The 23,784-nt window shown below is 39.8% G+C and overlaps 1 protein-coding gene across 1 annotated transcript in view; it reads left to right on the top strand.

Moving 5' to 3' along the window:
* LOC118577971 (selection and upkeep of intraepithelial T-cells protein 2-like) overlaps positions 1 to 23,784 on the top strand; it is a 76,732-nt gene that overhangs the window by 43,403 nt on the left and 9,545 nt on the right. Inside the window, exons 8-9 of the mRNA XM_036178596.1 lie at positions 1,503 to 1,630; positions 3,247 to 3,317. Coding sequence (XP_036034489.1) covers positions 1,503 to 1,630; positions 3,247 to 3,317 — 199 coding nt within the window. The remainder of the gene's footprint in view (positions 1 to 1,502; positions 1,631 to 3,246; positions 3,318 to 23,784) is intronic.

Raw genomic sequence — 23,784 nt, forward strand, 5'->3', positions numbered from 1 at the left:
TGCATTTCCAAGTTTTTTTTATATTTTGGGATGATTTTAGTTACCTACAAATGTGGTTATAGAGCCCTGTTTTCTTGCTAGCTGTATGGGGAGACTGAGTTGAATTATGTGAGATGCTTCCCATGAGACTTGGCAAGCAATGATGGATCAGATGTCTTTCCATCTTACATTGATCACTCTGTATCTTCTTCATTCTGACTCCAGCTAGTGAAAGTCTCTGCTTTTTTTTTCTTTCTTTTTTTTAATGATTTTTTTCTTTATTATTATGTGTTTTAAATTTTACACATCAGCCATGGGTTCCCCTGTCCTCCCCCCTCCCGCCCCCAGCCCCACCCTCCCCCCAGCCCCTCCCCTCCATTCCCATGTCCTCCAGGATCAAGGTACCCCTGGGGCTTCATTTAAACCTGGTGGATTCAGTACAGGCAGGTGCTGTCACCTCCTTCCAGACTGAGCAAAGTGTCCCTGTGTAAGCCTAAGGTTACAAAGAGCCAGCTCATGTACTAAGGACAGATCCTGGTCCCACAGACTGGGTGCCTCCCAAGCAGATCAAGCTATTTAATTGTCTCACTTATCCAGAGGGCCTGATCCAGCTGGGGGCTCCACAGCCTTTGGTTCATTACTCATGTGCTTCCATTCGTTTGGCTATTTGTCCCTGTGCTTTTTGCAATCTTGGATTCAACAATTCACGCTCTTGCAGACCCTCCTCTTTCTCGACAGTTGGACACCCTAACTGTCATGCTGGAACTCTCATCCAATAACTGATGAAAGTCTCTGCTTTTAAGAGGTTATATTATTAGATTGGGTCTACCCAAATAATTCCAAACAGTCTTATTTTGTGATTTATAGCTTTAATTATATCATCAAATTCATTTCTCTGTATAATACGTTGCAAATTTCCAGGAGTAAGTATGGAAATTTCTGAGATCAATTCTCCTTACTACAATATGTCCTCCAAAGATCTCTCTTAAACCCAAAATTTATTCAACTCATTCTAAGGTTCCCCCAAATTTTCATCCTATTGAAGCATCAAATCGAAGTTAGCAATGGAGTATTATAACAAAAGGATGAGTTGGGGATTTAGCTCAATGGTAGAGCGCTTGTCTAGCAAGCTCAAAGCCCTGGGTTCAATCCTTAGCTCAAAAAAAAAGGATATAAAATATCTATTTGATATAGTTGTAAGAATTGGTTGAATCATAAGTAGCAAAAGAATGCCTTTATAGGTTAAATTGTTTTTCTCTTCATTCTTTCCCTCTCTTCCTTCCTTCCCTCCTTCTTTTCTTCCTTCCTTCCTTTTTTTCCTCTCTTTTTTGATACCAGATTTCTTGTGTAACAGAGGCTGAATTCAGTACTCCTGCCTCAGCCTCCTGAATGCTGATTATAGGCATCTATCACCACATTCAGCTCTGAAGAATCCTAAGAGGTAGTAAAATGGTATTGATACCATTAACTTTTGTTTTGTCTATTACAGAGACTCATTAATGTTCTTATTTTTGAACTTTCTTAACATATATTTCAGATCCCTCATTTCCCTTGTACAAGAACTGGTTGATGAATACGGCAGTGGTAGTAGGATTTCTGACAGCAATTTTCACTATTACAACAATTGCATTATCGTGGATGCACATAAAAAGTAAGTAAACAGGAAAGAGTCATTACATTAAAACTAAAACAGGGCTTTTCTTCTCTTGAAGGTCTCACTTCATAATTTAATATTGGCTAAGATTCACTCAGTTTCTCAAGAGAAGACAGTTTAATTCCTAGACTCTCTTTTTAAAAGTTATACATTATCATTTTAAAGTCAAGTTGCCATTTTCTCCTGCTTCAGTTTCTATTTCAAGTGTGCAATCAAAAGATAAAAGGCTTGGTCTGGAAAGATGGCTCAGGGGTTAAGAATACTGGCTGCTGTTCCAGAGGACCTGGGTTTGATTACCAGCATTCACTTGGCACCTGACAACTGTCTGTCATGTCAGTTCCAAGAGATTTGATGCCTTCTTCTGACCTCCATAGGTGCCATGTCATGCATAGACATATATGCAGCTAAACACATACACATAGAATAATAAAATAATTTTGAAGACATTTTTTAAGTAGTAGGCTTTTTTGTTCTCTTACTAATAACATACAGAATCCTAACTGTGTTGCTCAGATTTTATTACCACATGCTTCAATGAGTAAACCAATTTGTTTGTTGACATTTTTGGAAACTTCCAAAAATATATAGTTTGCCTCTTCAAAGATATTTTGATAACATTGTTTTCTATACAGATCATTTTGTCCTACTCTTATATATTTCATGAATTTTAAATTACCACAATTTAATCTTACTTGGACATTATTTAACTCTTTCACTATGTATGTGAAGAAAGTTCACTGTTTTCCATTTTTGTTCAGCTAAAGAATTTAAAGTAATAGGCATTAAGTTATAGATGCACCAATTTTATCATATAAATATTGTTTTTATATAATAAGAGTCAGTGTGTTTTCAGTTATTTGATATTCCCCAATACTGATATTGTTCAGATGGTAATTCAAAATTTTGTATTAAATTCCATTGCTTTCCTTACTATAATACCGTTAAATGAGTATTGAACAAATTATGTATATCAATAAATATTAGAAAAAAGGAAACAATATATGAAATTCTGAGAAGAAAGGTATTCTGAGTTCATAATTATACCCATTCCAAATAGTTTTGTTTAAGAGAAAAGATAGTCAAAGAGTTTAAAATACACTAAGATAATTGAATCTCTGAAATCATTTGCGAATGATTAATATATAGGAAATATATATCAATATAATAGGAAATATGCAAAAGTAAATGATCAACATGTTAATGTAAAAATTATATTATAGTTGTAATTTAATGAGTATTTAAATGATAGACCATGATAGTATAGTTGGGCCTCTGTATCTACAAATTATACCTCCCCAAATTCAACCATTGTAGATAAACATATTTTTAAATTATTGTACTTGACTAGAACACCAGTCCAGGCACAATATTTTTTGTCCTGCCTCCAACATGTGCCAGGGCAATGGTGGTACAGAACTTGTACGAGTGGCCAAGTAATCACTGGTCTAACTAGAAGCCCACGTCACAAGAGAGAGCACAAGCCTGGCACTGCCTGGATGACCAGAGACTACATGGCCAGAAACTGGATAGCCAAGAGTTCTAGGAGAGAACCAAATATGACTGTTCAAAAATAAGTTGAAATTATTCCTAATGATATTCTGCTATATTCATAGGTTGGTGCAAAACCCAATGGACTACTCCAACAGATGCTAAGGAAAGCAGACACAATAAAAAACAGATAAACGTTAGTTTCACCTTGGACAATTTGAAGAAGAAGAAGAAGAAGGGAAGGAAGGATTGTAGTAGCCAGAGGGATTCAGAACACCAGGAGAACATGGCCCACAAATCAACTAAGCAGGGCTCATAGGAACTCACAGAGACTGAAGCAGCAGTCACATAGCCCACATGTGTCTATACTAGGTTCTCTACATTATATGTTATGGTTGTTTAGTTTGGTATTCTTATGATACTCCTAACAGTGGAAGTGTGTGTACATAGGGGGTGTCTCTGACTCTCTTGCTTGACCTTGGACCCTTTTTCTTCTACTGAATTGCCTCGTTGAGATTCAATATGAGAGTTTGTGCCTAGTCTTGTTGTAACTTGTTTTGTTATGTTTGATAGATATCCCTTGGAGGCTTGCTCTTATCTCAAGGGAAACTGCAGAGGAGTGGATTTGAGGTAGGAGGGAGGTGAGGGGGTGTGGTTTTGGGAGTAGTGGAGAGACTGGAAACTGCAGGCTGGATGTATTAGGTGAGAGAAGAATAAACAAAAAAACACATATGTTGTACTTGTACTGAGCACGTGATGAAATTTTTCTAGTCAATACAATAATCAAGGGGAAGAAAATAAGAGACCACAGGAGGCTCAGCCATAAAAAGAATATACCATACTACTGCCCCCAAAGACTCATAGATTATTTATTTATGAAGAGAGGTGGAAAGAATACAAAAGCCAGAAACAATGATTTACTACAAAGAATCAATGTCCTGGATATGTGGGGTTGTGCATATAGGAATTCACAGTGGTTTGAAACACCATGCGTACTACCTGTGCAAGCTCAAGCCAGGTCAAATCTTAACATGCAGATGAGAGGTTGGCATGAAGTCCCACCCCTAGCAAAAGAGCTACTGACAATTTTTAGATGTTTGGGGAAGGAGGATAAATTTTCTTGTAAAGGACAGCTGGCAATGTTGCTCATGCTGCAGTGGAAGGCCACACAGCAAAAAATATTTAGGAAGCACAACTTGACTTTGAATAAAAACCAAAAGTACACAGAGTTGGGTTGGGAAAGTTAAAGAGTGGATCTTGGAGGAGTTACAGGAAGAAAATTAATATAATAAAACTTTTTCAAAGTTCTAAAATAATTAATGAAAATATATTTTAAAGCAGATAAAAACTCTTGAGGGAGGGGAGGATGTGGTCAGGATGTTTTGTATAAGAGAAGAATAAATAAAAAGAAAAAAATTTTCATAGAACATGTCTAACATTTCCATTATATTGAGCATTATAAGGAAATTTGATTTAACTTATGAAGTATATAGGAGAATTATTACTGTATATAAGCAAATTATATATAATTTTATATAAAGTCCTTGAAAAATGAACAGACTTTTATATCCATAGGGGTTGTTGTGAGTGACTAACTTCTAAGCTAAGGGATGGCCATATTGGGGAGTTCAGCTGTACCCACTTGTAAAATTATTTTCCTAGTGAGATTTATTAATTGCTTATGCCTCTTTCTGGAGGGATAAAGATGGTCATAGGACCCTCACTTGAGTATCCAGAGCCTCCTTATAATATGTTGTATACAACTCTTCTTTAATTGCCTGGAGCTAGGATATATAGGTTAAAGGAGAGGAGGATAGATAGACTCCATCTATGTGGCTAAGGGGAAGACCTTATCCCTACTGAGTAAATGCATTCTAAGTGCAGCCAATTTCAGGGCAAGGGAGGGGCAGCCACATCCCTGTAAGTAATCTCTCACCTAGGATTTATTAGGAATCTCAAGAAAATCACTGGTTCCTCAGCATGAACATTGGTAGGATCATGCCCTGGCTTACTTTGGGACCTTAGGAGAATGGGTAGATGTTGCTGATGTTCCTTCCTATGGAGGATTTGTAGCAACAGGGTCCTGGAATCAATATTCCATGGATACCAATAGGTAACTCCAAATTCATGACCTAACCAATAAATATCAATAGCTGTTACTATCACAAAAGCAGAGATTGGGTTGTTAATGGAGATAAAAATAACTAATCTACCCATTATACTACTCTAACTATCATGGCTTCTGATAAAGGAACGATAATGATATAACCTGTATTCTACCAAAGAGAAAAAATAACATACAAAACAAAAATGGCAGAGATGCAACCAACAAAATTTAGACTCATGCTATAGGTTCTTCTTTCATCCTGTTTTCTTAGAACAACTCATTGAAGAATTTGGACTATAAGACAGATGTAAAAGTATGTCCACTGCTATTGTTTAGATTATAGTACCCTCCAAAAGTCCAAATGACAAAAGCTCTGTCCTCAGTATGGTAACATTGAAGGACAGTGAAACCTTTAAGAAGGGAAGACTAGTGGGTGATCTCTGGGTAATTGTGAGCACACATTCAGGAGGATGATGGGAAATTCGTCTCATCATATTTATTTATTTTGTTTTCTAACCATTGTGTGAGTGGTTTTGCTCTGGCATTTATTCATTCCATGATGATACTGCCCCCTGTTCAGATGCCTGGAAACAATGGTCCCCTCTGTACATTTACAAAGAAAATTAAAGGAGGTAGGGAGACCTACCCTCAAAGTGGGTGTTGCTTTTGAAGTCTGAAAATTAAGTGTTGTCACCTGCCTGACTTTGCTTCTTATTAAGCAAGTGTGTCTATGACTGCTGCTGCCAATATCCTCTGATGAGATACTCAAGCATCTTTGACCTTCAAATGTAGACTATCAGTAATCTTCCATAAAACTTCCAGAACATCCACACTGTGTTGGAACTGCAAAGACATCCAGATTCAAGGATTGAGAAATTAGTGGCTTCTCTGCCTCTTTATATCCTATTGCACAAATCAATTCAATAAATTGTATTTTTATAATGTACACACTTTCTATTGGTTCTATTCTTATTGTAGCTCAGAGAGTTCACAATAGCCTGTGATGATTGGGGTCTTGCCAGGGTCCTGCTTCAGTTGGGTTCAGTTCCTGAGATGGGAAGGGGTGTCAGTGTAAACAAGAATCTGACCACCAGATGAGTTTCACACAAATGCAGACGCCAATAGCACAAGCCGTCTTTATTTATACTTTAAAAACAAACATATTTTTACACCCACCCTAGAATTTACCTCTGACAAAAATAAACATTTTTTTTTAAACTTTTAAATCAGAACAACTTTTAAATGAAAAATAATGCTCAGAATTTTGTTACTTGGCTAAATATCGAGCCAGGTACATCCTGTCCTTACAAAGCTAAAAGGAGATAGACATAGGTACACATTCTCAAGAACAATATTATTTCAAACTTAACAAAGCATATTTACAGAAACAGGGTTGATTTGTCATAAGCTATATGCATACAGTTAGCTCGTATTTTTCTGTTTCCTTGTCCTACAAAAGGGTCCTGTACGCCTAAGCCTCTCTATAAAGGGCAACCTTTGATAAGGCACACATTTTTTATAATGCCACACCATTCTTAGTGTATTTTTTTCCAGAATGGGGAGACACAGTTAATGTCTTCTACGTTGTTTCCTTATATGTGCCTATTAACTTGATTGTTGCTGATCCTGTCACCACTGGATCAGAACAGTTCCCAGGGTCTAGACTCACAGCTGGAATATTTAGATCAGAAACCTGAGAAGCATCAGTTCCCATAGGATTTTAGGGGGAAATATTTGAGAAATAAAAGTGGGGTTTCAGGAAGTGATTACATCTGTCCCAAGCATGACTGACACAGTGAAACTAAAACCCAGCAAGAGAATCATCAACATCATGAGGGAGAAAAGGGCATGCGGGCCACACTGTCCTAGTGATATTCTGGTTCTTGCCTAGTGAGACACTGTCTCCCAGGGTCTTGCCTCTCAGAGACCCATTGTGCATGCATTCATATGCTGATCCAAAACTTGGTCACAGGGCTCCCCACAGGGTCTGTTGAACTCCATTGGCTAACAACTCAAACAAAGAGTTACTCTATACCATTTATTGAGCATTTCATTTACTGTCATGAAGTATCTAATTGGAGACTTGCCCCTTGATTATAGGGTAACCCTATTTAAACTCTTTTTGATATGTGTGTGTGTGTGTGTGTGTGTGTGTGTGTGTGTGTGTGTGTGCATTTAGAAAGTTTCTACAGAGTTGAGTATTTAATTCAGTAGTTCCCACATGTCTTTTTCAAAAGGCCTTGAGTATTAGTTATGTCTCCTTATACTCCCTCCTCTACCCTGCCCTTCCATTACCCACTCCGTGGAATTCTTCCTGTTCCACTATTATTGTTTATGACTGTTCTACCTCCTCTCCTTTGAAAGATCTTCACTATCCCATGGTGCTTTATAATTTTCCTAACATTGCAAAACAAACATATCTCTGTAAAATTAAAGCTCACATGCACATAAGAGAGAAACCATGAAATGTTTCTGTTTCTGTGTCTGGATTGCGTAGCTCAAGACAATTGTTCACAATTTCATCCATTTACTTGCAATATTCATGATTTTATTTTTCTCATTTGTATTAGCTCTCTGAGATTTTTGTTTATTTGTATTTTCAAGACAGGGTTCCACAGTGTAGCTCTGGCTGTCCTGGAACTCACTCTGAAGACCAGGCTGGCCTCGATATCAGAGAGCTCTGCCTGCCTCTGAGGTTAAAAATATGAATCACCACTATCATTGAGGATGTTTCATACTATATTTTTAAGGATAACAGAATTTTCCCAAGTTTCAGCCCTGAGAAAATTCCTCCCAGAGTCCTGGGAAAGATGCTATGTATGGTGTGGGGTATCTGGGGGAAAGGAATCTACATACACTATGCTCTTTTGTCTGTTAATTTTATTCCTCTATGACAAAATTCTATCTATATAGCTTCATCTCTGTCCTCATATTCAGCATCTCTCTGTACCCAGTTTTTCTGTCCTCATAGTTTTAGTAAGCACCTATGCTTTTGAACTGATCTTCATCCTGTGTCCCTTCCTCCCCCATCTATCCTTCCTGGCTCCTTACCCCTAGCCCTGACAAACTCTGCAAGAGATCTGCTTTACCCTCTACAGAATCTCTGTCTTCCTCCCCTCTCTCTGGCCAGGTGGTTCTGTCTCTACCTGTGGAATTCCAGTCCAGTCCTTACTGCACCTGGTTATGCAAAAAGCTCTATTGTCTTCAATTGCTCTGGAAAGCCACTAGGCTTGAAGGCAAGAGATGTTATGAGCTTCACTTGCATAAGAAACAAAGCTAAGCATCTGCTGCCTGCTAGTCTACTAGGCCTTGTAAGGGTGTTAGCTGTATAGTGGTTAGGCATCTGAGAAGCGTGGCTGTTTGCCAATACAGTCTGTGAGTATTTGGGCATGCAAGAATTTCATAGCAGAAGATCGCTGAAATACTAAGGCTGTATAACACCAAATATTCCATGATAAATGGCTTCTCATTTGACAGACATTGGCCAGTCAAAGTATAGCTTTAATACACAGCTGAATCTCTATATTCTTGCAGCCCACAGATATTTTGATCATAATGCTCCATTCCCCCTACTCCTTCCAGAGATATTCTACATTCCTTCACACAACTTTGTGTCCTCTGTTTTTGTGTTTGTTTTTGTTTTTATGAGTTTTTTTAACCTATAAAGTTCAGTTGGTACTGCCCATATATTCATGGAGGTGTGATCATCCACTGGAATCACATAACCTACCAGGGAGTGCACCCTTAAAGAAAACCTACTCTCCCTCTCCCAGAGGCTATCAATTGCCATACCTCCTTAGCTAGGGGTGGATATTGTGCCCCAGCTCCTCTCTATGCTAGTATTTTTCTGGCTTAAGCTTTTATAGATTTTATACATACTATCTCAACTGTTATGAATTCTTATATGCAACCATCCTGCTCTGTCTGGAAAACATGCTTCCTTGTACTGATAAACCCTGGCACTTACAGTCTTTCTGCTTCTTCATTCACAATGACCCCTGAACTTTTGGGAGACAGGTGCGATATGGATGTCTCATTTATGGATAAACATTCAACAGTTTCTTATTCTCTATACTTTGACAAGTTGTGAGTTTCTGTGATAATCACCATGTACTATAAAACAAAGGTTTCTCCAGCTCTCCTTTCAATTTTTGGGTGGGTTGTCCAAGAGGCTCCCCAAACAGCCTATTGCTGCTGCCTTTGGTTACTCACCACAAAGAGGAAGAACGTATGCTGTGGGATGTTCTGAATGCTGTTAATGTTTTTTCTCTGATGGGTTGATTAAAAAAAAAAAGCTGATTGGCCAGTAGCCAGGCAGGAAGTATAGGCAGGATAAACAGACAAGAGGAATTCTGGGAAGAGGAAGGCTGAGTCAGGGAAACACCAGCCCACTGTCCAGGGAGCAGCATGTAATGGCACACAGGTAAAGCCACAGAACACGTGGTGACATATAGATTAACAGAAATGAGCTGAGTTTAAGTGTAAGAGAGAGTCAGTGGTAAGCCTGAGCTAATGGCTGAGCAGTTTTAATTAATATAAGCCTCTGTATGTTTACTTGGGTCTAAGTGGCTGCAGGACTGGTGAATGAGAGAGATTTGTTCTGGCCACAGGCCAAGTGGGACACAGGAAAACTTGAGTTAAAAAGCTAAGTCTTTGTTGCTGAAGATACCATGCACTTAAGGACCAGGGCCCAGAGACCTGATCTTGAACTAACCTGAAATCCTCCTCCCTCAGTGCTAGCTTTCATGGTAACAAAAGGCTCCATGCAAGCTTCCAAAGGAGGGAGGCAACTAACAGTCTTACAAACCTATGACACCAACCATCCATATCAATAACCAGGATACATGATAACCCTAATGGTGCAGTAGGGCACATATGCCTTGTTGGTGGCCAATTGCTCTCCAATTGGACTTAAGACACACATAAGAGCTAGATCATCCCTGGTACTAGAAACTTAGCTCACTACTTGGTGCTAGTGAACTCATGGTTATTGGAGGAGAATGTGCAACAACTAATTTAATAAAGCAGCATAATCTCTAACAACAATCTCTAAAAATTTGTCCACATATCCATAGATAAGTGTAGTCTTCATCCATTATTGGTGAAATTATTAAGGCCACTCCACGTAGTTAAAAGGGAGGTTTATTTTGTAGGGTAACTTACAAATGAAGGGGTAGGTTGCAGGGTCTGGCAAAGGTATAGCACAGTCCGGTGGTGTTCTCTGGAGAACTCTGCTCGGTCTACCTCCTGTGTCCAGCGTCCCCGAACCAAGAGAGCGACCTCCTCTTGATCCTCGGTCTTCCGCTCCCTCCTCTGCCCTGCCTTGTGGGCGTGATCATTACTGAAGCCTCAATGGGGGTTGGAACTTCCAGGCCAATGCTGGGATGGCTATCCACTACAATCCATCATCAAGAAAACTTCTCTTGACAGTAGATTGAGACCATTATAGAAAACCAAAAACAATAAAAATGCAGAGATAGGGAGCCCAGTCCCAATGGATACACCTGCAAAACTCTCCCACATCTAAGGCTCAAGCAATGTTTTGGAGGAGAGAGCAGAAAGACTGCTAAGAGACAGAATATCATTGAGATTGTGTCTCTTAGTAATATCAGGATCTATACCCACAGAATTATGACTGCTCATGCTGAACATATGAGCTGTTCAAAGATGTGAACAGAACGAAGATGACATTAATGAACATACAAAACTTATTTAAGAGAAGTCCAAGAGTCTTCAACCACACATAAAGAACTATAAACAACTGAAGAAAGCTGAGAATGGGAGAGGTGGCCTTCCCCAGGGAAGGAAATGCCAAGTGGTGGTCCAGTACCAAATTGTCACCCTAGAAACACACATACAGGTAGAATTACACAGATTCAACAGCTTATGTTTATATGTATATGTGTGTGTGTGTATGTGTGTGTGTATGTATACATATATAAACATATACAAACATTTACATATATGTATTGTAGGTAAACTGCATGTTTTGCAACTCTGTGGGTTTGGTGTCCCATGTGTTGACACCAAAAATGTAGGTAAATTGGTTGCAAAATGTGAGTTGCACCAACTCTGGGGAAAGGTGTCCTGAGTACCTGGGGAGACAGGCAATACCTTGAGATGCTAAGGACAGCTCTGATGGCTGAACTGGAGACAGTTCAACCCTGGAAGGAGAAGTATCCCTGAACACCTAGAGCTGTTTAGCACAGCCCTGATGGCTGGAACTGCAAGGAGACAGTCCAACCCTGAAAAGGAAATTTTTCTGACTTCTTGGGAGAGTCAGGCCTGGAACTGTTTCAGCACTGGAACTGTTTCAGCAGGGAAGGGTATCTTGACTCTTTTGAAAAGTCAAGGTACACCTGGTATGATGGGGGATGGTCTCCCCACAGGACATAGCAATCCTGCTCCTCTCCTGGAGAGCTTCTACAGCTGAGCTTTGCTCAGTCCCCACTAAAGGGGGCTTCCTAGCAGAGCTCTGCTTCTCCAGCCTATGATGTTGCTTTTTTTGCTTCACTCTGCAAAAGGTGAAACCCCTGCAGAAATGTAGCAATCTCCTCTGCCTCGGGAGAAAAGTGTTACTTATAGTTAGTTCTCTCTGTCCACTGAGGAACATTTCAGCAAATATCTTCTGTTCAGCTCCTCCTTGCCCTGCTCTTTCAGTTCAGTTCTCTCTGTCTCTCTCTGTCTCTCTCTCTCTGTCTCTCTCTGTATCTCTCTGTATCTCTCTCTCTCTCTCTCTCTCTCTCTCTCTCTCTCTCTCTCTCTCTCTCTCTCTCTCTCTCTCTCTCTCCTTCCCTATCTCCCTCCCTCCCTCCCTCCCTCCCTTCCTTGTTTTATCCACTAGGGGATGTCTCAGCAAGGATCTTCTCTATGCCAGTGAATGAAGACCTTCACACCCAAAAAATCTCTTTTGAGGAAGAGATGTATTTGGGAAGGAGGAGTCCAAGAGAGTAGCTGCCTCTATCAGGGTAGAGAGAACAGCCTTTTTTTCTAACTGACTAGGCTGAGCAGTTTACACAGGAAGTGTTAGGGGTGTCCTGCTCTGTGATTGGTTGGTTTCACAAGTCAGTTGGCCAGGAGCAGAGATGGCTCTGATCTGACTGAGCCAAACTGTGTTTCTTTCTGCCCTGATCTGAGCCATCTTTCCCTAGTTCTGGGCTCCAGGGTCAGGGTAGGTTTCTTTAGCTGGCCCTTTTCCCCTGCATGTGTGCAATAAGAACTAGTTAAAAAAAAAAAAAAAAAATAGGCCATGAATTTGAAGGAGAGTGGAGAGGTGGTATATGGGACATTTGGACAGAGGAAATGGAGGGGAGAAATGTAATTAAAAGATAATTACAAAATAAAAGATACAGAAGAAAAGAAGCTTCTCTGATGACTTAGAGAGATATATAAATTTATAAATGATGAGTCATTAGGAGTTGGTTTAATAATATATCTCATTAGCAAAGTAATTAAAAGGTTCTCCCTAGGGTCTATGTCCTACCTAGTCACAGATATCAGCACCTGACATTAATGCCACTATTGTACCAGTGGGCATGTATTGCCTGGCAGATCACTGTTATAGCTCACAGGGTTTACAGCTGGGTACAATTGGATATTATTTTCTCTTCCATAGAACCTCTCAGCTTGATCTGTGTTCTGTAACTCAAATATGTTATGTATTCAGCTTTAAGACCTTACTCCTAAATTCTGAAGGCTAACTAAGTGCAGTGAAATGTTTGGGGATCTGTAGGATCTCACTGGCCAACAAGTCCAAAAGAGGTAATCCATTCCTTGCACTGGGCTTTTCATTTATTAGTCTGAAGTTGTCTAGTAGGGGTAGGATATTCTTGCACCATTATAGGGTAACTCCATATAAACTAGTTTTATATATGTGTATGTATCTATTTTAGGAAGCTTCTAGAGTAGTATGCTTTCTTATGGCTATGTGGGGTAGGAAGAAAGGTCAGGACGAAGGATAGAATGTTAGAAGCAATAACTAACAGTAAATACAAATTCACCTTTCATAACAGCTGAATAATATTCCATTGTATAAATGTACCACATTTTAAAACTTCATCTTATTTTTAAATATATTTTTCTTTATTTTATTTTACATACTAATCACAGTTTCCCCTCCCTCTTCTCCTCCCATTCCCTCCTCCTACCTCCCTTCTGTTTCCCTATCCACTCCTCCTCCTTCTCTGTGGTGATATATTGTATACCCTAGTAAAAGTTGCCTGAACATCAGAGAACAGAACAAGCCACTACATTAAACATAGAGGTCAGGCAGTAGTGGCACACACCTTTAATCCTAGCACTCAGGAGGCAGAGATCCATATGGATCTCTGAGTTCAAAGCCACCCTGGACTACATGAGATTGACTCAGAGCCAGGCATTGCTAGCACACACCTTGAATCCCAGTACTTGGGAATCACATGACTTTAACCCCAGCACTTGAGATCTAAAGCCTTTGCTTGGGAAGCACACACTCCTTTAATCCCAGGAAGTGATGGCTGGGCAGAGAAAGGTCTACAAGGCATGAGGAGACAGGAACTAGAAGCTTTTCAGGCTGAGGAGTCCTAGAGGTAAGAGGTGGCTTGTTCCTTGGTCTCTCTGATTTTTCAGCATTTACTCCAAGTTCTTGCTCTGGGTTTTTTTATTAAAAGATCATTTAGCAATTCATGTTACACCTCTTCATTCAGATGGGATAAGTTCTTCCTTGGGAATCAACAAAGCAGGGCATAATCAAGTTGCAGCAGGACCAAGCTCCTCCCCTCTGCATCAAGGTTGAACAAGGCATCTCACTATAGGGAATAGGTTCCAAAGAGACAGTGGAGCAGGAATCTTAAAAGTTCTTATTAGTGAAAACAAACCTGGAGCCGGGTATTGGGGTGAATGCTGGAAGATCAGAGAATTAGAATAAGCCACAGCTATCTCACCTTGCCAATTTCTCAACTGATCCTATTTCCTCAGACTGGAAGCTTCTGTGTCCTCATCCCAATGGCTCTCAGCTGAACTGCTGCTCAAAAGCCTGAATGCTTAACCAGCCAAATGCTTCTAGTTTCTGGTCCTCACACCTTATATATTTTTCTGCTTCTCCCATTACACCCTGGGATTAAAGGCTCACTTTCTGGGATTAAAGGCGTGAGTCACCATGCTTGGCTGTATCCTTGAACAGATGGATTTCTGCCTCCAGAATGCTAGGATTAAAGGCATGTGCTACCACTGCCTATCTTCTATGTTTAATATTGTGGCTATTCCGTCTCTGACCCCAGATAAGTTTATTAGGCTGCACAATATTTCAGGGAACACAATACCACCACAAGACAACTCATGCATCAGGGACAGATCCTGGTCCCACTGTTAGGAGTCCCACAAAAGACCAAGCTACACAACTGTCACCCAGATGCAGAGAGCCTGGGTTGGGCCCATGCCATCTCCCTAGCTGTTCATCCAGAAAAATGTACCACATTTTTACTATCCTTTTGTCAGTTAATGGACATCTCCTAATATATAGCTATTTCCTGGCTATCACGAATATAACAACAATGAACTTGAATGAGAAATTATCCCTTTATTAGGGTATCAAGTCCTCTGGGTATATGCCTAAAAGTGATACAGCTGGATCTTGTGGCAAATCTATTTCTAGCTTCTTTAGTGATCTCCACAATGAATTTCGCAATGGCTGTACTAGTTTCCACTACCACAAGCAAAGAATAAGTGCTGCAAGCCGCAGAAATATTAAGTAGGAACTCAGCTGGCATTGACAAGGCTGACCCACGGGAGCCAGGGACTCTGGTGGAAGCTGAAGCTACAACTCAAGGAGTTTTGGTGACACTGGCTTTCTAATGTATTAGCTGTTTCCTGCAGTGAATTTCTTGTGTGCTATTGTAGGCTTCCCATATTGGTGAAATTATTAAGGCCACTCCACATAGTTAAAAGGAAGGTTTATTTTGTGGAGTAACTTTTACAAGTGAAGGGGTAGGTCACAGGGTCTGGGAAAGGTATAGCGCAGTCTGGCAGTGTTCTCTGGAGAACTCTGCTCAGTCTACATCCAGCGTACAGGGTCCAGGAACTAAGAGAGCCGGTCTGGATCTTGGGTCTTCAGGGTCCTCTCTCAGCCCTGCCTTGTAGACGTGACAGTTACTGAAGCCCCAATAGGGATTGGCACTTCCTTATTAAAGCTAGAATGGCTACCCACTACATTCCCATCTATTCTTTTCCCAAGGACATCTAACAGTATGATTGATCATTTATTTGGCACAATTTCCCCTATATATTGGGGCACATGGATAACATTCTTTTAGCTACATGTGAAAACAGTCACACAAACAAAGACCCCTTTCCCATAATTATGTCTTTGTTCCTCTTATTCTAGCATAGACTTGGAGTCTGCTTTCCTGTAGTTATCTCCTTTAGCAGACATCTGGCCAGTGCCATCTCTGGACAAAAGTATTTCATTCAAGACACTTCTCAGGCATCCAAGGACAGACTTCAGATAAATGAGCACTAGCATGCCCTGAGCTCACCCTGCCAGCAGAGAGGAAAGTGCTGCCCCAAGCTAACCTCACACTAACAAATTAACTCCTTTTACTTTCACCTTGGTTTATTAATCAGCTTATTATCTAACCACACTTAGGAGTGCAATATTACACACAGATTCCCCCTTTTCCCTTCTTAGATTTCCCTAATCAATTTAAGGTCTCGATCCCTCTCATTTGATTGCATATCCTTTAAGAGTTCAGTGAGGCTTTTACAAGTCACTCCCTTGTTAAGTCATAAAGAAAGCCTGACAGTCACTGCCTGGTACAAACTCTTTTTTTTTTTTTTTTTTCATTTTTCTTAAGAAATTTTCTACTCACTCCACATGCTATCCACAGATCCCCGCTCCTCCCTCTTCCTACCCCTAGCCCTCTTTCCCAAGCGAGGTCTCCCATGGGGAGTCAGCAGAGCCCAGCACACTGAGCCAAGACCCTTCCCACTGCACCAAGGCTGTGCAAGGTGTCCCACCACAGGCACCAGATTCCAGAAGCCTGCCCATAGACCAGGGACAGGTTTCGATCCCCCAGCCTGGGTGCCCCCCAAACAGATTGAGCCAAACAACTGTCTTCCATATCCAGAGGGCCTAGTCCAGTCCCATGGGGGCTCCACAGCCACCAGTCCACAGTTCATGGGCTTCCACTAGTGTGGCTGGTCATCTATGCACGTCCTCCCATCGTGATCTCGATGTCTCTCACCTGCAGTATCTCTCCTCTCTCATCAGTTGGATTCCCGGAGCTCCGCCTGGTGCCTTGCCATGGATCTCTATATCTGCCTCCATCAATCACTGGACAAAGGCTCTATGATGACAGCTAGGTTATTTGCTAGACTGGTCACCAGAATAGACCAGTCCAGGCACCCTCTGGACCACTACCAGCAGACCAAGGTGTAGTCAACCTTGTGGATTCCTGAGAGCCTCCCCAGCACCCTGCCTCTTCCTATTCCCATGATATCCTCATCTATCATGGTATCTTCCTCCCTGCCCTCCCACTCTGTCCCTGTTCCAGCTTGACCCTCCCATTTCCCTATGTTCTCATTCCCCATTCCTCACCTTCTGCCACCCCCCTATACCCAGTCCACTCATGTAGATCTCATTGACTTCTCCTTCACAGGGTCATCCATGTGCCCCTCCTAGGGTCTTTCCCTGTTAGCTAGCCTCTCTGGAGGTGGTTTCTCAGAAAATTAAGAATAAGTCTTCCTTAAGACCCAGTTATGCCACTCTTGGGCATATACCCAAGGAATGCTCAATCATACCACAAGGACACATGCTCAACTATGTTCATATCAGCATTATTTGTAATAGCAAGAACATGGAAACAATCTAGATGTCCCTCAACTGAAGAATGGATAAAGAAAACATGGCACATATACACAATGGAGTACTGCTCAGCAGTAAAAAACAGTGATATCATGAAATTTGGAGGCAAATGGATGGAACTAGAAAATATCATCTTGAGTGAGGTAACCCAGACTCAGAAGGACAGACATAGTATGTACTCACTCATAACTGGTATAAACGCTTATCTACTTTTATGACCTTAAAAGAATTCAAGCTTTGTGACCTTGCTTTGGCCAGAGAATTACTGACTGTATGCATATAAAAACTGGGAACTTCAGAGAATTGAGGAAGAACTAAGGTAGAACAAAGAGAGAACATCAGAAAAAGCTACAAGAAAATCAGGCAAGAGAGGAGCTAAGAATGAGAGTTGAAAAAAGCTGTAGATTTAGGAGAAAGAACTAACTTAGAACAATAAAGTGAATGGACTGAAAGAGCATGGTATGTGTAGATTCCTTTGATATCCCTAATATTAAATTCCCAGATCATGTAGATTCTTCTGAGGACCTCAATAGTTTTTGATAAATAAGTATTTCCCTTTCATCATATTCACACTAAAGTTTATTACTCTTTATTTTGTTGATCTTAGTCGTTAATTGCCTATAGCAATTAATCTTACATGAGCACCTCTGAAATGTTCCATATCCTCATTGTCATATCAGTCTTATTTAGTCAGTCATATTATTATTTCATGGGTACAGCTTCCCTGTCATGTAGAGAAAACACTCTCTGACAGCAGATGTCCTGGTCCTTCTACTTTTCCTATCATATTAACTCCCACAGTCACTTATTCTCTGTTTTGACTAGCTGTGGATCTTTGCAATAGTCATCTGCTACAAAAAGAAGCTTCTTTGATAAGTACTAGGAGCCATATTCATGTGTGTGAATGAGGATTAGAAAGTACAGCACAGAAATTATATTGGTTTTACAAAGTGGCTATAACAGGTTTTTCTCTAGGGTCATTGAACTCACCAGATATGGGTAGTTGGCTATGTTTACAGTTCCTGGAGTGAATTCTCTCCTAATTAGTGGTCCTTAAGTACAATTGGGTCATTGTTGATTACTCTCAAGATAAAGGTGCTCAAGCCACATCCAGTGTTGCTCCCTCTTCCTGCTGCCTACTGATCCAGAAGTAGAAATCTCAACTACCTTTCCAGCACCATGTCTGCCTGTGTAGTGTCATGCTTCCCACCATGACAATAACAGACTAAACTTCTGAACCTGTAAGCCAGTCACAGTTAAACACTCTCTTTTATAAGGTTTTCTATGATCATGATGTCTCTTCACAGTAATAGACATCCTAACTATCCAGGCAGTGGTGGCACATCCCTTTAATCCCAGCATGAGACAGCCAGAGGCATGCAGATCTCTGTGAGTTTCTGGCCAGCTTGCTCTACAGAGTTACTTCCAGGACAGCCAAGGAAACACAAAGAAACACTGTCTAAAACAACAACAAAAACAAAACTAAACTAAACAGCAACAGCAAGAACAACAAAAAAAAAACAGTTTCATAATGTACATTTGTATGATCTTCATGCCTGAATTTCTGGAGTCTTATTCAAAAAGTCCTTTCCTGTTCATACAAACTGAAGCATAATCCATAGTTTCTCCTCTAGTAAATGCTTGATATCAGGCCATAAAGTTGAAGTCCTTGATTCTTAGTTGAGTTTTTTGCAGGGTGAGATATAAGCATCTAGTCTCATTATTCTATATGTAGTTATTCAATTTGACCAGCACCATTTATTAAAGATGCTATCTTTTCTCCAATGTCTATTTTTGATCTCTGTTTGAAATCAGGTGGCTTTAGAAGTGTGGGTCAATGCCTGGGTCCTTAATTCTATTAAGTTATCAATATGTCTACTTTCATTCATGTACCATGTTCTTTTAAACTGGGATGATACTTTTGTTGTTAATTTTGTGTCCTGCTACAATGGAAAATTTTTCTTCAGCTGTGGGATATTTCTAACATATCTTTAGTGTCTTTTACAAGTAGAATTAAGTATTTTTTTACTTCTCTTTTACAATTTTTATCTCCATTTTTATCCTTTTTTATTATATTTGTGTTTTAATTTTCACACATCAGCCATGGGTTCCCCTGTCCTTCCCCCTCCCACCCCTACCACCACCTTCCCCCCCAGCCCCTCCCCTCCATTCCCATCTCCTCCAGGGCCAAGACTCCCCTGGGGATTGAATTAAACCTGGTGAATTCAGTACAGGCAGGTCCAGTCCCCTCCTTCCAGGCTGAGCAAAGTGTCCCTGTGTAAGCCCAAGGATCCAAACAGCCAGCTCATGCACTAAGGACAGGTCCCAGTCCCACTGCCTGGGTGCCTCCCAAACAGTTCAAGCTATTCAATTGTCTCACTTATCCAGAGGGCCTGATCCAGCTGGGGGCTTCACAGCTTTTGGTTCATAATTCATGTGCTTCCATTCATTTGGCTATTTGTCCCTGTGCTTTTCCAATCTTGGTCTCAACAATTCACACTCTTATAGTCTCTCCTCTTTCTCGACAATTGGACTCCTGGAGCTCCACCTGGGGCCTGGCCAAGGATCTCTGCATCCACTTCCATCAGTTATTGGATGAGAGTTACAGCACAACAGATAGGGTATTTGGCTATCTGATCACCAGACTAGGTCAGATCAGGCTTTCTCTAGACCATTACCAGTATTCTACAGTGGAGATATCATTGTGGATTTCTGGGGACCTCTCTAGCACTTTGCTTCTTCCTGTTCTCATGTGGTCTTCATTTATCATGGTCTGTTATTCCTTGTTCTCACTTTCTGTTCTTGATCCAGCTGGGATCTCTTGCTCTCCTGAGTTCTCTTTCCCTCGACCCTTGCCCTTCATTACCCCCACTGTCATCCAGGTTGTTCATGTAGATCTCATCCATTTCTCTGTCATTGGGCGATCCCTGGGTCTTTCCTAGGGTACCATTTTCTAGGTAGCCTCCCTGGAGTTGTGTAGCAGTCTAGTCATCTTTGTTTTACTTCTAGTATCCTCCTATGAGTGAGTACATACCATGTTTGTCTTTCTAAGTCTGGGTTACCTCACTCAGAATGATTTTTTTCTAGATCCATCCATTTGCCTGCAAACCTCATGATGTCATTGTTTTTCTCTGCTGAGTAGTACTCCATTGTGTATACGTACCATATTTTCTTTATCCATTCTCCATTTTTATCTTATTGTTATAGCTTACACTTCTGGTTAGATGATGAATAGGAATTATGAGAGTGGACATCCTTGGCTTACTTCCAAATTTAGTGGAAATGTATCAAATTTTTCTTCTTCAGTGTTTGGCTGTGGGTTTGTTGTATACTGTTTTTATTATATTGAGCTATGTCCCTTTATCTGTAGGTTCTCCAGGACTTTTATCATAAAAGTATCTTTCGTTAGGTTAAAGGCCTTTTCTGCATCTAATGAGTTGATCATTTGGTTTCTATCCATTTAGTCTGTTTATATGTTTGATTACATATATTGCTTTACATATATTGAACCTTCCTACACTTCTGGAATAAAGCAGAGCTGATTATCGTGGATTGTCTTTTTATGAGTTCTTGACTTCAGATTACAAATATTTCATTGAGAATTTTTTATCTATGTTGATGAGGGAGATTGATCTATAATTCCACTTTTTTGTAGAACGTTTGTCTCATTTAGACATTAAGGTAATACTAACTTCATGAGAACGGCCCCCATAGGCTCATGTATTTGAATACTTGGTCCACAGTTGGAGCAACTGTTTGGAAATGATTATGAGAAATGGTATAATTGGAGAAATTATGTAATTCTAGGCAGACTTTGAAGATTTAAAAATCTTTTCCATCCCCATGTAGCTGTCTGTCTGCTTCAAGTGTGTAGATCAGATTGTAAATCTGTAACTACCACAGCTCCAGTGCCATACCTGCCTACTTGCCTGTTGTTATGCTGAATACCTTGATGGTCATGGACTTTAGCTCTCTGAAACTGTAAACCCAAAACTCTGTCCGTGTGTGTGTGTGTGTGTGTGTGTGTGTGTGTGTGTGTGTAAAATGGGAAACATTATAGTAGATTATAGTGAAATTCAGAAAGTAGTTTTTTAAAAAAAGCTATTTGATTTTCCTTTTCATTCAGTCTTCTCTCATATAGGTAAGAAACTATTTCAAACATATATTTCATGAAATTAGAAAATCTTAAAAAAATGATGAGTTACTGAATATATACAATATCAAAATTTACATGAATCATAAAACCAAGTAACAGTTCTAAAAGATAAAAAAATAAAAAATAAAGAATTTTTATGTTCCTTTTCCCATTTTATACAATAATTCAAGAAGTATGGGTATTAGCAAAAAGAAGGTCTGGTAGAATTCTGTGCTATGTTCTTCTGGCCCTGGGTTGTTTTTTTTTTTTTTTTTAAACTGGGGATCTTTAATTACTGTTCCTATCTTGTTGGTGGTAAAATTGGTTTAATTTATTTAATTCCCTTTGGTTTAACATTGGTTGGGTCATGCATATATACAAACTAAGCCATTTCTTTTCTGTTTTTCCAAGTGAGAGATTTTAAATCAATGCTTCTATCTCATGGTTTTTATGCATCTGTTTAAATTATTTTCATCACTTCTATTAATCTTTGGCAGATTATTGCATTTAAAAAATTCATCCTTTTGTATAATTTTTATTGTAGTGGAATAAAAATTTATGCATCTCTCAACACTTATCAAAGAAACTTCTTTTCGCCATAGATGATGATTAATACAGAGACCCAAAATCAGGCAATGTGAAGATAATAAGAGATGGTGAAGTGCTCAGATCTAAATGGGGCATTAATATCACACTTCCCCTGCCCAGTACTCAGTTATCAAGGTAGAACAGGAGGCAAAAAGACCATATGAGTCAGAGAGAGTAGATTATTAAAGTAAAACTCTACATTACCTACAAGCAGCACATTGAATATGCAAACTCACACCATCTGTGGCTGTATAATAAGACTATACAAGATCATCCCAGCCAAAATTTCACCATAGATGAGTTGGGGGCTCCTGAAGTCCCATCTATAATTAATAGTTATTGACAACTAATGGCTACTGTGTGTAGGATAGCTTGTGAGAGCTAGTTTTTTTTTTTTATTAATGTGGTCCCAAAGAGGCATTCCATGCTTCTGTAGATACTCTGACATCCCTACACACACAGTCATCACTGAATGGACTCAGTGAGAGTGAGAGGAGAAGAGAGAGAGAAAGAATGTGAAGTTGGGAGGAAATTATTAGAAGGTATTTAATTATAGTAGATAATCTGTGTCATATGTTCTGGAATTCAGTTTGCAAGTATTATATATAAATTTTGCCTCTCTGTTCATCAAAAATATTGTCTTATAGTCTCTTTGTTGTATCTTTGTCTGGTATGATTACCACAGTAACACTGGCTTTAAAAAAGGAATTTGAAAATGTTCCTTTCCTCATTTCTAAAAGTTGAGAGATAGTCATAAATATATTAATTATTTTTTGGAAGCCTGATGCAATTCTGTGTTGAGTCTGAGTCTGTCTGGGCCTAGGATTTCTTTTTTACCTTGGATATTTTTAATTAGTGCTTCTATCTCATTGGGTGTTATAGGTCTATTTGTGGTATTTATTCTATCTTGCTTTAACTCTTTTTGCTGAGATATATATGCATATATACATCTCCATCCAAATATTTTAGATTTTCCAATTTGATGGAATCCCATACATGGCACCATTACTGGGTTAGGACTTTTGGCTACATAGGCCACATTACCTAGAAGAGAACCTACTGCGATTATCCTGAAAAATGCCACAGTGCTAAACTGACTTGATTACCTATGTCTATAATCATAAACCAATGCTTATCTCAGCCCTCAGGCAGAAGCTTCTATTTGCATTAATGGTGATTAACACATAGACCCTCAACTAGACAAGGTATACAGAAAAAGAGACTGAGGAATTCTCAGCCTGAAATGACACATCTAAAACACATCCCCCCCAAAGCTTAGTGATCATGGTGGAAGAAAATGGAGGAGTACAAGAGCCAGAGATGTTACATTAACACAAGGAAACAGTGTCTTCTGGACACAGCAGGACTGCTGCACATATGAACTCACAGTGGTCACAACACCATGTGCAAAATCTATTCAAGTTCAAGCCAGACCAAATCCCTGATAGAGAAAGAAGTTTGGGATGAAATTACCACCCAGAGTTGAGGAGTAATTGACAACTGATAGCTGCTGAGAAAGGTGGAGGGAGTCTTCTCTAAGAATGTAGTCCCTGATAAGACAACTGTACTCACATGGAAGACTATACTTCCAAAAATATTTGAATAGCACAAACTGGTCTTGATGCCTGTTTTGGTTAAATTTTTGCAAACTTGGCACAAATCAGGACTTAACAGGGAAGAAGGAATCCTAACTGAAAAAAAAAATGTGTTCATAATATTGGTCTGTAGACAAGACTGTGCAGTACTTTCTTGATAATTATTGATAGGAGAGAATCCAGAACACTCTGTGTTGTTCCAACCCTGGACATGTGGTAAAAATAAATCAAGCTGAACAAGCCATAAGGAGCAAGCCAGGAAGCAGTTTACCCTCCAGGTTCCCAAAATGATTGAGTTCCTGGTTTTGTTTCTGTCATTGATGGAGTATGACCTTAATTGTAACTGAAATAATCTCTTTCCTCCCCATGTTCCTTTTGGTCAAGGTGCTTTATCACGGC

The sequence above is a fragment of the Onychomys torridus genome, chromosome 2, assembly GCF_903995425.1.
Source record: "Onychomys torridus chromosome 2, mOncTor1.1, whole genome shotgun sequence".
Lineage (NCBI taxonomy): Eukaryota > Metazoa > Chordata > Mammalia > Rodentia > Cricetidae > Onychomys > Onychomys torridus.